Raw genomic sequence first — 16,615 nt, forward strand, 5'->3', positions numbered from 1 at the left:
TGTTTACATTAGTTGTTATATTCCTTAGGTTGTCCTAAAACAAGTTAACAAAACTGGGTGGCTTTAGACAGTAGAAATTTATTATCTCATCATTTGGGGTCCAGAAGTATGAAATCAGGGTACCTACAGATCCATATTCCTGCTAAAGAGTGTGGGAAGAATTCTTCTTGCTTTTTCCAGCTTCCCATGGTTGCTTGGTGGTCCTTAGCTTGTAGACTCATGACTCCCATCTCTGCTTCAGTCTTTGCATGGAGTTCTCTCTGTTTCTTCACATGGCTTTTCCAGAAGGTCAACAGTCACTGGATTTAGGGCCCTCATGACTCCAGTATCCCCTCATCTTAACTAGTTACCTCTGCAAAACCCTGTATCTGAATAAGATCACATTCTGTGGTTCTGGGAGGACAAATATTTGGGGGACATTATTCAAACTCGTGAAGTTATGCTAAGAATATGTAATGTTTTTCACACTTATTTCTGTTCTGTTTCTTCACTAGATTGTAAAGACTTCCAATAAAACAAGAAATTCAGGTTTTGCAAAGAGCATTTTCAAATAGTTGTATCTTTTGTGCTATCATACCTCAAAACTTTGTTACTTTCTCAATATGTTATGACATTAAAATGATGGCTAGTACATTTTCCATCTATTGGGGTAAAAAGAAATGTTATAATTTTGTATTTTTGCTATCTTTTAAAAATGCTTTCTCTCTCTCTCTCTTTTAAAGGACTGCAATATTCAAGAAAAAATAGATTTAGAAATTCGAATGCGAGAAGGAATATGGAAACTCCTTTCTCTGAGCACTCAGAAAGACCAGATCTTGCATGCGGTTAAAAATCTCATGGTATGCAATGCTCGAATAATGGCTTACACATTGGAGTTACAGAAATTAGAAGAACAGATTGCAAATCAAATTGGAAGATGGTTAGTAGCATGGTTTTTCCTATGGCTTTTAATGTACTCAAGTATTTGAATTAAGAACACAATATAATTTGACTTTAATGTGAACTATCAAATCACCAAAGCTTTTAAAAAATAAATGCACTAAAGTAGTCTCTGATATTATAACATTTTGGCTGTAGAACTCAGAGTATATGTTAAAGCAGCAGTTTTCACTAGGCCATTTTGTTGTAATCTAGATGGTAAAATGAAATGGTTAAGAAGCAAGAACTGAGGGAATATTTTGAAAAGGACCAAGACTGGGGCCTCTGGGTGGCTTAGTTGGTTAAGCCTCTGACTCATAGAGCTCTTCAGCTCAGATCAAGATCTCATTGTTGTGAGAATAAGCACTGCCTCCGCCTGGGCTCAATGCTCTGAGGAGTCTGCTTGAGATTCTCTCCCTTTCTGTCTGCCCCTATCCCCCCATGCTTCTGCATGCTCCCCTCTCTCTCTCTGAAATGATAGATAAATAGGGATGCCGGGATGGCTCAGTGGTTGAGCATCTGCCTTTCGCCAAGGGTGTGATCCTGGGATCCTGGGATGGAGTCCCACATCAGGCTTCCTTCCTGGAGCCTGCTTCTCCATCTGCCTATGTCTCTGACTCTCTGTGTGTGTGTGTCTCTCATGAATAAATAAATAAAATCATTAAAATAAATAAATATATAATAAAATGATAAATCTTTTTTTTAAAGGTCCAAGACTGATAACTGAGTATATAGAAATGTGAATTTTTTAAAAAATAAATTGCTTAAAAAATGCTAATAAAGAGGTGCTAGCTGAGAGTAATTGGAACTTAGGTATAGAAATTGAAATGCACACTCCTTTCATATGGTGAACATAAGCCCTAGAGAGGCAAGCAAACTTACTCAAGGACATGTCACAGGCTAGGGACAGAAGCTATGGAGAAGTTACTTAGGACTTGCTAAGTACCTTTTAGTCCTTGCTCTTTTGATTATTACTCTGTGCTGCCATTTGGTATCAGGTCTAGGATTTGTATATGAAATTTATATCCTGTCCTTTTTACAATACCAAGTCTTAACTTGAACCTAAAAACTGACACAGCTCAGTGACTAGATGTTAGTTTCTTTTCTAATGTAAATGTTCTTACAACACCAATTGTTGATCAGTTTAAAGCTCTAGCACTAGCGAAGAATTTCTCTTTATATGATAGTGGCCATTTTGCTGTTACCCCCACTAAATTCTTGAAACATACGATAAAAACACAGGTTACGAAAAGATTTTTGTAAAAATAAAATGTTGATGAGATTGTGATAAAATAAAGACTTGTGTACAAAGTAACTACTGTTTATTTTCAGTACTCCTTTTGGATAGCTATTTTCTCTGTGCCAGAGTTCCTTCAGTGTGGCTGGCAAGATAAGATTTACATTTTGAAAATTAAGATTATATTTAAAACCTAATCTGATACATTTTATATCATTATTATTTAACAAATGTCAAATTATTTTCATTATTATTTATCCCTGACATTATAAAATGAAATTACTCTTGTGTCACAATTTAGGAAAATATTTTTTCAGATGGACACACTGTGGTTTGAGTCAGTGTCTATCAAACTGGTTTGCACATATCAGTGAAAGTACATGACTATGTGTCAGGAGATATACAAAGCCATAGGATAAATATGGCAGGTCTTTTTTTTTTTTTTTTTTTTTTAAGATTTTATTTATGAGAGAGGCAGAAACATAGAGGGAGAAGCAGACTCCCAGCGGGGAACCTGATGTGGGACTTGATCCCAGGACCCCGGGATCACGACCTGAGCCAAAGGCAGACACGCCACTACTGAGCTACCCAGGTGCCCTGACAGATCTTTTTAAAACTATGAAGTTTTAGGATAAAACATGAGAAATTTGGAACTAAGGTATGATTTGGGTAATTCTATTCACAGGGATATATGTTCTCCCCTAGTCCTTTTTTTTTTTTTTTTTTTTTTAGATTTTATTTATTTATTCATGACAGACACACAGAGAGAGAGAAGCAGAGATACAGGCAAAGGGAGAAGCAGGCTCCATGCAGGGAGCCCGATGTGGGACTCGATACCGGGTCTCCAGGATCACACCCCGGGCATCTGAAGGCAGCGCTAAACCGCTGGGCCACCAGGGCTGCCCTCCCCTATTCCTTTTTAAGGACATTTTTTTAAGAGAGGACTGTTTGAGTGGAAGAGTTTGAGAAGCACTGGTTTAAGTACGGTGTGGCACTCAACACTTGCTATTATATCACCTCTCATGGTTACATGCAGTACTCCTCTAGGAATTCATATCTGTTTTCCATACTTATGTTCTTTACATATTTATAGTGAATTATGAATTGACCATTTTCTTAATTTGGTAGTATGACTTAGTTCTAAAGTTACCTATTTATGAAAATGTCAAATAAGCTTAATCCTTATTGGGTTTATATAAAAAAAGATAGGAAAAAATATCTGGGACTCTCAACTGGAAATGTGTGTGATTTTCAGTTACTGTAGGGATTATCCTCATTAAATGAAAATAGCTTTGCTGCTATACACACCTATTTGTTCATAATTCATATAAAAATTGTCTCCCCTAATTATAAAATTATTTATTTAAAGGAATCTGAGTAACCTCTATGAATTCTTTTGTCTACAATTCCATTTTGTTATGTGCATATATAACCTGGTATCACTGATCAAATATAACTGGAAATTATAATACTTCTTATTACATAAAAATGATCTAAATATTAAGGAGAGTCTTACAGTAGTTTTCAGTGTCCAGAAGAAAGTTATGTAAATTATGCCATTTCATTAGTCAATCAAATATTTACTGAATAGTACTTGTAGAACGATTATTAAGTACTGTGTTGGTGTATACAAATTCAAAGAACAGAATTTGTCAAAATATGAAAATATTTGTATATTAACAGTCAAATATTTTACCTTTAGAGACTCAGTAGCCTGTTCCTTAGCTTTGTTTGATAGTCTTTAAGGTAGAAAAATGCTTTGTCTTTATATTGTTATCAGAGTTAAAATAGCATTTTAATGAGTCTACTGGCCGGCAGCCCCGGTGGTGCAGCGGTTTAGCGCCACCTGCAGCCCGGGGTGTGATCCTGGAGACCCGGATGAGTCCAACGTCGGGCTCCCTGCATGGAGCCTGCTTCTCCCTCTGCCTGTGTCTCTGCCTCTCTTTCTCTCTGTGTCTCTCATGAATGAATAAATAAAATCTTAAAACAAAACAAAACAAAACAATGAGTCTACTGGCTACCTCTAGTCTACCTTCTCTAAAATTTTATTATAAAATGTCAAAAAATAAAAACAGACAATACATCTAGGCTTTGTCAAAGAAGAATCAAGTCAGAACGAAATGGTAGACTTGAAAAAGATCTGATGAAAGAATTGGATCTGAATCTTCTAGATTACGAAGGATGGATAAGGTTGGTTGGGAGAGTAGGAGGAAAGTTCACTCCAAGAAAGAAAAATAGCAAAATAAAAGCTCAGGATGAAAGATGACCATGAATTATTTAAGAGAAGTGAAGAGATGTATTTGGTTGAAGTTCAAGGTGAAGCCAGAGTTGAAAAACAAGGGGGAAGCAAGATTCAGGAAAGTTTAGAATGCTAGCTGGCAGGTTAAGAGTTATTAACTGACAGATTTCCAGGTCCCAGATATGCTAAGGTGTGCACAAATATTCCATTATAAACTGAGAGAGGTAGAAACCTCTTTATTAAAGACTTGGCAAATGGGATTTTGCAATATTAGATAATTGTTTCAAAGAACACACAGTGACTATGTGGCTAGGACACGAACCCTGATGACCTAAAAGCCTGAGTACTCCTCACTCATGTAGGAAGTCAATAGGTGTTAACTGACAGCCTTTGAAGTGCCAGATAATTGTGGTAAGGTGTTTGCAAATGTCACAATATAAACTGAGAGAGGTAGAAATTTAAATTCTTTTTAAACTTCCTAGCATGCTTTTTGTCACCTTCATGCCTATTCTTAGGTTCTGACTTTTGTTGGCCTCTACACTTGTCATGTTACAGATTGTCAATTATTGTTCCCTACTTTGTTTATAGGGAACTTTGTTTATAACTTTTTTTTAGTCAACTTTTAATTATGAAATTCATATGTAAAAAATACTAAGAATAGTATGATAAAAATTGTAAGAATAGTATATTCTTTACCTAGATAGACCAGTTAATAGTTTACCATATATATTCATCTACCCCCCCGTCTTTGTATTTGTACACATATGCATATGCACACACATTCATTTTTTATATTGATTCATTTGAAAATAAGTTGCAGACAACATAGCATGTACATCTCAATGGTTCTAAAAACATCCTGTTACAGAGCCAAAATATGATTATCATATATAAAATATTAACAGTAATTCCAATGTAATCATCTAATATTCAGTCTGAATTACTTTAAACTAGCTGTTAAAATCTTTTATAGTTGTTTTTCCCAAACCAGAACTCATCAAGGTTCATGTAGTACATGGTTGATTTTGACTGTTTTCTTTTAATCATTTTACTTTTTTATAAAGACTTATTGCCATTAACAGAGTCTATACAAAAATATCCTTTAAAAATATCCTGCATTTTTGGGACGTGTGGGCGGCTCAGTGGTTGAGCGTCTGCCTTTGGCTCAGGGCATGATCCTGGGGCGGGATCGAGCCCCACATCCAGCTCCCTGCGAGGAGCCTACTTCTCCCTCTGCCTATGACTGTGTCTCATGAATAAATAAATAAAATCTTTTTAAAAAATCCTGCATTTTCTATTTATTTCATTATCTCTTTATGGTATCATTGAAAACTTTTCTCCTGTTTTCTGTTTTTGCTGCACCTGGAATTTGGGTCTAAAAGCTTATTTGTAAGACTCAGGTTAAATATGTTTTTGGCAAGAATTTCTTTAGGGGAAGTTGGGTAAGATCAATGCTGCCAATGTGAATGTGATGGGATAATAACTGGCTCTATCACTGTACACTGCAGTTTGATCCCTTGGTTTGGATGACAGTTGCTTGATTTCTTCTTTGTGGTAGAATGTTTTTTTCCTTGCAGTTCTAAGTTATCTTTGGAACATTATGGGACTAGGAGAGTACTCTGTTGTCTAAGTAGTTTTCACTTAGTGATTATATCTGTTTATGATCCTTGCCTCTATTATTGTAATGGGGTTTGCAAATAGTGATTATCTAACACTATTATTTTTTCTACACTTTTTAGCTTCTGTAAGGAAAGGTATTTCTCTCCTTTCTCTCTCCATAGAGTCATGGATTGTTATTTACTCAGTATATTATCATTTATAGCCATTAATCTTTTTGATCGATAAATTGTCTAAAATTTGATGGAAATTCCTTCAGACTGACTTCTTTATTCTTTTAACTTACCTCTGTTAGTCCTTAAGAACTTCCTTGGGCACCTGGGTGGCTCAGCCCAGTGAAGCGCTTGCCTTCAACTCAGGTCACAATCTCGGGGTCCCAGGATCCAGCTCCTTGTCCTCATCCTTGGGCTCGCTGCTCAGCGGGGAGTCTGCTTCTCCCTTTGCTTCTGCCTCCCCCACCCCCCCCCCCATGCACTCTCTCACTCTTTCCCTCAAATAAATAAAAATACCAAAAAAAAAAAAAAAAAAAAAAACCTTTTGAAAAAAGAACTTCCTTAATTTCTAACACAAAAAGATGACCCAGGCTTGTCTTGTATTTTCTGAGCCTCACACCTAGAATCAGCCATTTGTCTAATGAGTCCTGGTTCCCTTTAATGGTGAATGGTATTTTGAAATCAAGATCTGGGCACTGAGTGTGCTCATTGCTACTGGGAATCACTGTTTTTAGACCTTTATAGTAGACATAGCTATGGGAGAGACTTTTAAAAAAATTATGAGTTTATATTGATATTTGTAGGTTTTTGTTTTCTTGAATTTTTAGCTTTTTTCTTGTTCTGAAAATCTTAATTCCTAATAACAGTAATTTGTTTCCTTATTTGTTTAATAATATGATTATATAGTTTCATAATTTTAGTATTAATATGATTATTGACAGTAAACCCACCTAGACAACTTCAGGATTTCTTTGCAGGTCTTTTCTGACATTCAGAAATTACGAAAATTTTCTTGCTTACGAAAAGTTTGAAAGGATTGGGTTGTACAAAGAAGACTCAAACCCACCACCTAGATTCTCCAATTAATATTTTAACTACATTTGCTTCATTCTAAATTCATCCTTCCATTCATCTGTCAATTCATCTTACTTTTTGTGATGCGATTCAAAGAAAGTTCTCTTTGTGTGAGTGTGTGTCTATATCATGCAAACATCCTATACATCCTGTGGATAGACAGGAGACCATGATTAAAAGTTACTTAAAATGATCTTTTTCTTTCTGAATGGTTATGTTATCAGTCTCCTAAACAGAGTCATCTATTGTTTCAATTTGAATTTGCCTTTTTTTTAACCCTTGGAATAAATTATCTTCTTGGATATGTCCTGTTTCTCCAACTCTCAATTAGTAGCACCTACCTCTACCTTCCACTCTTATGTGGCAAGCATTGTGAACTGATTTTTTTTTTTTTTTTTACCACCATAGGTTTTGCCTGTTCCAGAACTAAAATAGATGGAACTGTCTAGGATATACCCTGCTTTTGCCTTCAACATAATACTTTTGAGATTCATTATGTAACTAGTGATTTGCTCCTTTTTATTGAAAAGGAGTATTCCCTTGTATGACTATACCATGGTGCCACTCCCTTGTAGTATTGACTCTTCTCTAATTTCTTCTTGCTTTTGGTTGCTTGCTCGTCCTTTCAGGTAGTTGTTTTTAAAGTAGTTTTTCCAGATTTTATGTTGTTTTCTGTGGGAAACAGAAGATGGAGAGGGAGAGTTTTTCTAATATGGGGTACTCAGTCATTACCAAAAGAGGAATTCATTTTTTGTCTGATCAAACATTTTTTTCAACTTTAAGGAATATTTTGTAATTTTCTTTCTGACTTAAATAGTCAATTTTCATAACTCCCAGGGGCTTTTAAAGTTATATTTCTTTTTACCATGATAAAAAGTTTAATATATATGTTCAAAAACATATGTTACTGTTTTTCAAGTCTTCTATAGCCTTGCTTATTTTTTGACCAGTTAAACTGTCTTGGACTGAAAGATAGGTTGAGATTTTTGTTACTAAGATTTTTCGGTCACCCCTTGTATATGTGGTACTTTCTGTTTTATGAAATACTTGATGTCTTAGCACTGGTTACATACAGGTTGCTAATTGCATCCTTTAGTATTATAAAGTGCCCTTTTGTTGCTATTGTCTCATAGTGCTTTTAGATTCTGGGATTGCCTGTTAACAAAATCCTAATGCTGGGCATTTCTTAGTGTTTGCATTTGTTTGCTTTTTCTTTGCCCATCTCTTTATTTTAGTCTTTATGAATCACTTTGTTGGAGGTAAGTTTCCTGTGTTCATCCCAGAGTTGGGTTTTACATTATGAGCATATCTGAAAATCCTAGGGGGGGGGGGGGGGGTTAAGCCTATTTACATTTATATTACAGAAATATTTGGTTTTGGCTTTGTCACTTTCTTTTATGTTATGTTGATTTATGTGTATTATAATTGTGATTTATGTTTTAGTATTTGATCTATTTGTTCTTTTTAATTTTTTTTAAATTTAAGAGTTTTATTGGTTATAGTAGTTACTAGAACTTCATATTTATTTATTTATTAAAGATTTTTTATTTATTCATAGAGAGAGAGAGAGAGAGAGACAGGCAGAGGGAGAAGCAGGCTCCACGCAGGGAACCCAACACGGGACTCGATCCTGGGTCTCCAGGATCACACCCCAGGCTGCAAGCGGTGCTAAACCGCTAAGCCACCAGGGTTGCCCTAGAACTTTATATTAAAAAAAAAAAAAAAAAAAAAAAAAAAACCTATACACTGGTAACTTTATAATGACTTTAGCTTCTTTTTTCCCCTTACTTAGGCTTTTACTATTTTGTTTTTTTCTACTTTTAATGACATTATTTTGTCTTCACTTATCATTTCTGGGAAGATCAGTGAACTTATTTTCCCATATTTTCCTTCTCTAGCTTTCTATTTTATTTTGGTTGTTATTATTTTCCAGGCTGTGTTCTCCTTTGGTTGAGAAGATAATATTTACGTGCTAATCTTGGTCTTGTGTCTCTCTTTTGTTTTAGTCTTTGATCTATTAAATATGTATAATGTTCACTACCTTTTTGTACTTTTCCAAAATCATCTCTTGTTTGGAGAAAGGTTATGATCTAGTAGATTTCTCAATGTGAGTATAGCTTTCTTCACATTCTTTTATGTTTAGAATGCTTTCTTTAGTGTTCGTACTTAAAACACAAAAATTCTAATGTCGAATATTCTTTCTTTTGTAAGTGACTTGGTCTTCTTGTCTAGAGGCTGAAAATAGTTTTCACTAAAAGTCTGATAATTTTATTGGAGTATGTTGAAGGGCTGAGCACTTTGGCTTACTTAAAACTCTTGTAATATGTAGATTCAATTCTTCTATTTTCAGACACTTTTCCTGGAGTTAAAGCCTCTAGAATAAAGCATTTAGTGTCTCATTATTTTGTTTTTAGTATTTAAGGACTCCAATTACATATAAGTTGGATCTTCTTTGCCTGTCTTCTATGTCTATCACTTTCTCTTTGATGTTTTAAAAAAAATCTTTATCTCATTTTTGTTTTTTTGGCTCTTCTCATTCTCATCCACTATGTCCCTTAATGTACTTTCAGTTTTATGTCTTCATCCTTGGACACTTTGTATTTTACTCTTCATTTCAGAAATTATTTTATTTTCCTTTTTCTAATTTATTTCCTGTCTTTACCTCTCATTTTTTTTCATATTTGCCTTTCATTTGTTCTTTACTAGTCTGCAACTTTAGATTTCAGATTCCTCACTTCTTTCATATTTGTAATAGCTTATTTAACTGCACTTAATTCATTTTAGAGTATCATGTTTGTTACTATATATATATTTGGAGAGTGGTTGATGGAGTATTTTTATTAGCTGAAGCAGTTTGACTCCTGCTTTCATTTTATAGTAGATTTCTATGGATGTTTGGGTCTCCCCCCCCTTTTTTTTTTTGTTTGGTCCCTGGTTCAAATATACAGGATGTAGAGTTTTCCTGGGCCAAGTGATGATGGGTAGGTAGAGGGGCTTTCTTGCTTGTTTGTTTGGTTTTGTCTAATTGTGTTTTCTATTGGAACTATAAAGAGCAGTTTCTTTAATAAATGATGTCTTTGGGATGTTGGTTAGTTGGTTTCCCAATTTTTTGATACTATTTTATTTCTTGAGGCTTTTAACTTCAATTGCTTCCTCTTCCTTCTCCTTCCTCTTCTTCTTCTTCGTTTTCATGAGCAGACCTTCAAAGGATACCTCTTTCATTGTGTCTCTTTTCATAAGACTAACAGCTTCTGAACCAGAATTCTTTTTAGACTGCCTTCCTTTCAACTTCCTAGGAACCAGTGCTATGGTATCCATCAGGTCTTGTGTCCATTGTCTTTTCTTCTAGGAGAGAGATCACAAGTTGATATTGTGTTTTGCAATGGGCACCTGACTTCCAGGAGCTGGCCTTGATGGTTTTAGTTGCCAATTTTCCCACTTACATGTAAATTGAAGTTTGTTTTAGTCTCTGTTTTCTAGTTATGCTGTAAGTGTGGACGATAGCTGATTTTATTTGCTTTCCTTGTTGATCTGAAAGCTTTTGTAAGATACCTGAAGAAATTCAGATTTAGTGACCATTATCTTACAAGAACTAGGAAGTCATACTCTGATCACTTTAACAAATATTTTAGTCCCTCTTCTACATAAGCTCCAAGTTAAATACTGAGGCCAAAAATATAAGAACACAAATATAAGGATTACATATGTTTCTAAGAATGACATAGAATACGTTTAAAAAATTATTTCATTCAGTACCTATAAGCTAGGTAGATATTTCTTCTATTTTACAGATGATGATGCTTAGGCTAAGAAGTTAAAAGTAACTCTTCAGCAGAACTAGTTCACAATGGTAAGAGTCAAACCTAAGATTTAGTCTGAATCTACTAAATACTCCATGCTCCATCAAAATGGGCACATAATTTCATTTCATTCATTATTCACTAAACATTTATTGAGTGTCTTTAAGGTGCTGAGCTATATACCACGTACTGGTGATTCTGCAGTGAACAACAACAACAAAAATCCCTATGCTTCTAGAGCTTACATTCATTCTAGTAATAATAGTCTCTCCTATGGCAATCTGCCAATGTATCTCTTGTCTTAACTTCTGAAATACTTTGATTTTGTAAAAACATTATTAGTCAAAGTCATTTGTAGCACCTAAGTATGTATATCATTCAACATAATTGTGATTTTCATAATGCCACACTAACCAGTTTCTCATAATCCAGTTGCCTGATTTATTGCTTATATACTAATAAACTGAAATAAGAAAAAGTACAGATGGCAAGTAAAAATTGCATACTCCTGGTATTTCTACAACAAAATATGGTATATTAAAGAATTGATTATATTTTTTAAACTTTATATTATTTGGTGTCTGTTGAGTTTATTATGTCAAGGTTTGAAATAGAAATGTCTTCCCAATTTAAGATACTTATGGAGTTATTAATTTTATACCACATAATTTAAGATGTTTAAAATTCCACATTAAGCACTGCTGAATGTTTTAGTTTTCACTTATTTGCATAAGAAGTGAAGGATTTTATAACCTGCTTCCAAATAATGGAATCCTAGTTAGAATTCTTTTAGTACTTCATTAAGAAAATATAAAATACTTTCATCATTGTGCAATTTCTCATTGTACCTTGTTAATTTTGGCAAATAAATGATATTTTAAATTCACATATTGAGTAATATAAAATAGGATAATCTGTACTTACTCAATTTTAATACGGATTTTTGAGCAACAAAGTGGTTGATGGGCACCCTCTGTTGGTCATTTTATTTACCTACAAGCAGAAATTAATAAAGCAAAATTGAAAGTTTGCCTTCAGTACTTTTATCTCTGTCCTTTAAATTAGCATTTACAAGTCTCACAAAAATAATGCTCTAAACTGGGTTTATAAGAATAAGGTATACTACTATTTAGCTGTGCTTGTTTGGATAATTTTGTGGTTATTTGCTTTTTCCTTAGGCTGGCTCTCTAATTGTAGCATTTAGAATTGGCATTAACATTGCAGATTTTCAAACAAGTATTTATTTCACTGTAGCAAACTATTAGCTACAGTAGCACATTATTAAACAGAGAATGTTTAACAATTTTATTGTCAATTTGGATTAATTAGAAAAACATCACATTTTAGCACCCTAAATAACAGTTTGAAGAATTATTTGAATTGAAAATAATACAGGCATCAGCAAAATGAGGCTGAATTACTTCAGTGTGTCTCTCATTTTTTTAAAAAGAGATTTAATTATTCTGTAAAATTATATGATTAAATGGATTTATATTATAGTTTGATAATATTTATATATAATAACTGTTGGCTGGCCCTAGAAATGCCTATGCAAGTAAATTATAATTATAGAGAAGAAAGCTGTACTCTGCCTTGTGAATAGTTTGGTGGGATTTTTTTTTTAATTTTTTGGTGATATTCAGCAAGTTTGCTTTTGGTGGCTCTTATATTTCAGAATTTCTCTTACCTGCTAAGACCTCATGTTTAATCCAATTTAGTAATACCTAATGGATCTCAACTTTAGCATAATCTATGACCTATTCCATAATGCTCAAATTACTCACTATATTAGAGCTTTCTTGTATTTCTTCATTGAAATAAGTACTTTAAGAGTTTGTATTATGCATTGCTCATATAGAAGGTGTTTTTAGAAATATTAACTTATAAATGCCAGCCGGCTGTATGTATATTGTATTTCTTATACCATTTTGGGGAAATTGAGATTTGTGTTTGATTTCTAGTGTGCCTTATAGTAGGCTATTCAATTGAACTTTTCACTCTGTGATGAATAATCAAGCTAATGTTCTGCAACATGACAAACTAAACTTGCGTATAAAATATTGAACATGACTTTTAAAATTTATGATTCAGTGCAACATTTTTAAATAATGAGTACTTTTATTTTGTACTTAGTGAATTCCTTGTTTTTAACTTAAATACTAATATGACCAGAGAGTAATTAGATAGGATCCTGAGAAATTTATGGCTTTAAGTCTACTACATTACTTTAGTTATACCTCATATGTAGTTGTATAAATACTATATACATATCCTATGTAAATTTATCTGCTTAAGTACATCAGTGTATTATTTCAGTTCATTTGGTGTATATTTCACTTAAAATGCTTATGTGCTTAATCCAGTAAGAGAATGAGAGAAGTAGACTGATATTTTATCTTTAAATTTTAATGTATGATAAAGAATAACTGTATAATCTTTCTAACATGCCTACTGAAATGCAATGAGATGGTGTCATACTCTTCTGAAAATTAGTCACACTTCAAAATTCCACCAGTCTTTCTCCAAAAACTCTCTTAGAATCAAACAGTATCCAAATGGAAAGTTTTTATCTTATCATATATTTGAAGTATCTAATTAGCCAGTAGTTAATTAGGTAACCAAATTAAGTGGAGACCCCCTCCCCCCAAAAAAGTGCAAAGCAAAATAATCTGCGAAATATTGCTCCAGGAATGCAATACTAATTTTTAATGTGGGATTATTAGGAAATAGGATATTGGAAAAGTATTCAAGGGTGGTATTGATTCTACTTAACCAGGAGATAAGTATTTTGAATTGTTTTTATGGTAATATATTCTAAAGTTAGATCTGGAAGTGTCTTATATACTAAGAATTTTACCTGAGACTTTTTCTATTTTCATAATGTTTTGCTCTCCATATTTTATTTTTCCTGCAGAGCCACCCCTTCCTTTAGCGCCTGAGTTATTGTTTTAGTATATAGTTTTTTTGAATTTCAAAAAGAAGTGTTATATGATATTTCTGCATATAAATATATAGGACTTAACAAATGTTTGATATTTGTTAGATTTTTATAAGGATAAAGTACTCCTGAGCAGCAAGTTCATGGTTGGAAAGCTCTTTAGCTTTTTCTGGCAGCTATAATCTGGTAAGCTAGAAATGTGATTTATGAAATGGCAATCCAAGGTATTACACTTCCTGGGACCTGGACAAATCTTGTACATCTTGCTTATAAATAAGTGTTCACAGAAGGCTTTCATTGTACAGTAAGCCAGTATATAATCATCAGGGATGGAAAGCTTATATGAAAAATGAAAGAGTTCCTCTATATATTTCTCTCAAAGGCAACTAGCTGTTGACTAAACATTGTGAAGTTTGAGTGAAGTAGTTTATATTATCTGGAAGTCATTATGCATGGATATGTGTCTGTTTTTAATATTTAGGCATTTGTGAAAGATTGTTAAAATATTGCTTTAGAAAAGATCATGTTTTCATTAGTTTTTTTCCTTTTGACAGTGATGTAAATTTTGAAAGTAAAGAACGAACAGCATGTAAAGGAAAGATTGCCATATCAGGTATGCTATAGATGGATTGTTTTATATTGCTGAATAAATTCTTTAAAGTACCTACTTGGAGTTGTTGGAGTTTTTTTTTTTTTAAGATTTTTATTTATTTATTCATGAGAAATACACACAGAGAGGCAGAGGGAGAAACAGGCTCCATGCAGGGAGCCTGATGTGGGACTCGATTCCAGGATTCCAGGGTCACACCCTGGGCCGAAGGCAGGTGCTAAGCCACTGAGCCACCCAGAGATCCCCAGAATTGGTGGGGTTTTAATTTCCTGCATCCGTTTTTTTCCTCCATTTTATTTTGCATGTATTTGTTCTAAAACACTTTTCTTTTTTTTTTAATTTTTTTTATTTATTTATGAGAGAGAGAGAGGGAGAGAGAGGCAGAGACACAGGCAGAGGGAGAAGCAGGCTCCATGCATCGGGAGCCCGACATGTGATTCGATCCCCGGTCCCCAGGATCACGCCCTGGGCCAAAGGCAGGCGCTAAACTGCTGCACCACCCAGGGATCCCTAAAACACTGTTTTCATCATTTGCTGTATGTTTATGTAAGATTTTACAGTTTGGGAAAACTTTTATGTACATTACATGTATTATGCAGTTTTCTCTTGAGTGCAGTTTTGTGAAATAGGTAGGATAGTTCTTTTTCTAGACTTAGAGGTTAAATGACTTCCATTAAGTGGTTTAGCTGGGCTGCAAACTCAAATCTTTAACCTTCCATTCCTTTTCTGCTCAGAAGTTTCAATAATATTTCTAATGTTTGTCCAGGCTAGAGGTTCCATGAGGGTTGGAATTCTGTTTGTTTTGTTCATCACAGTATACCCTGAAGCCAGAACAGTGCTTACACATAGTAGTTGCTCAGGGGTATTGATTGGATAGATAGATGACTGCTTCTTGTTTTCCATAGGATAAAAAACAAACTATCCCCCCCAAGAATTTTCCATACTGACCCAACTGTTTTTCTAGCCATGTCCTCAACTCCTGCGTGTAAACGGTCTGTGTTAGTCAGACATTTCTCTCCCAGTTCTGTCAATACACTGCCGCTTCTGACACCCAATTAGCTCTTGAAATAACTATATTATCTTCAGGATCTGTTTGCTCATCTATAAAGCCTTCCCTGTTATCATTCCAGCTGGAAATGATGTTTTCTTTCTTTGAATTCCTAATGCTAGATAGACGACCCTTTACCACTAGATGGCACTTATGCTGTGTTGTCTCAGTTTCTCCAAACTGTTAAGGAAACTAGACGGTGGCTTGGAGATGCCACAGAGTGAAATGAACGCAAGGCTAACTCGTGTACACTAGTTAGGTAATCTACCTTTTACAAATATTATCAGTACATTTTGGGAGCAACAGACCTCCATCAGCCCTTAAGTAATAACTAGCTTGTTTCATTGGCCAGAAGCCTTGTTCTCTTAGCTCCAGGGAACATGCTGCTGCATTTCAGGCTCTCTCACCCAAGGAACGGTTTTTAGAAATGTCTTTATGGATAAACAAAATTCTCATGCAGGAAGGATAGATTTGAATTTTATAATATGTAATTGTCCTAAATCATAGGAATTGCCCTCAGCAAAAAATTCTTCAGAAAAGTAACTGAACTATAAAAAATCTGTTGCTTTTTTTATAGTTATTTATATTCATATTTTCATCTTTCCAGTTATAAGACTGGAAAAAAACATATTTTATACCTCTTTTATGCTTTTGATGCCAAAGACAGTACTTTTACATAGTAGTTGTGCACTATGTTCAATACATTTTAACGTGAATAAATAAAATATTTAAGATCTTTAAGGGAGATTTTTCTAAAAATACTTAAACATAATCCTCCATTTCTTGTTTCTGACTTAGTGCCACTAAGTATACAAGTGAAATATGTTAAATTGCTGTGAAGACTAAAATGACATGATAGAGTTAACATCTACTGACATTTTATAATAGTTTATTAGCTACAGCAATTCATGATATTAATATTTACCACACATTTAGAAGAGTGCTTAAGTAAAAGCATTTAAAGTAAGAGGAAAAAAATCTATTTTCCTGACCACAAATATTCAAGTGTAGAAATTAAACTTATTTCTGCATGTGTTCCTTCTTTCCAAAAGATAATTTTAAATTAACTTAAGGAACTGGAAGTCTCAGAAAATGGGATACATATGTAATTTCTTTTCATCTTTGCTATGACTTAATTATA

At 33.9% G+C, this 16,615-nt stretch overlaps 1 protein-coding gene across 4 annotated transcripts in view; it reads left to right on the forward strand.

Annotated features, from left to right (window-relative positions):
* Positions 1-16,615, forward strand: part of RTKN2 (rhotekin 2) — a 78,696-nt gene that overhangs the window by 5,799 nt on the left and 56,282 nt on the right. For 3 of the 4 annotated variants that reach the window (XM_055308913.1, XM_055308911.1, XM_055308912.1), the window contains exons 2-3: positions 723-919; positions 14,371-14,429. In XM_055308913.1, coding sequence (XP_055164888.1) covers positions 723-919; positions 14,371-14,429 — 256 coding nt within the window. Of the gene's footprint in view, positions 1-722; positions 920-14,370; positions 14,430-16,615 lie in introns of those variants that run through there. The other variant, XM_055308915.1, reaches the window with a different exon arrangement.

The sequence above is a fragment of the Nyctereutes procyonoides genome, unplaced genomic scaffold (assembly GCF_905146905.1).
Source record: "Nyctereutes procyonoides isolate TBG_1078 unplaced genomic scaffold, NYPRO_anot_genome, whole genome shotgun sequence".
Classification (NCBI taxonomy): Eukaryota; Metazoa; Chordata; class Mammalia; order Carnivora; family Canidae; genus Nyctereutes; species Nyctereutes procyonoides.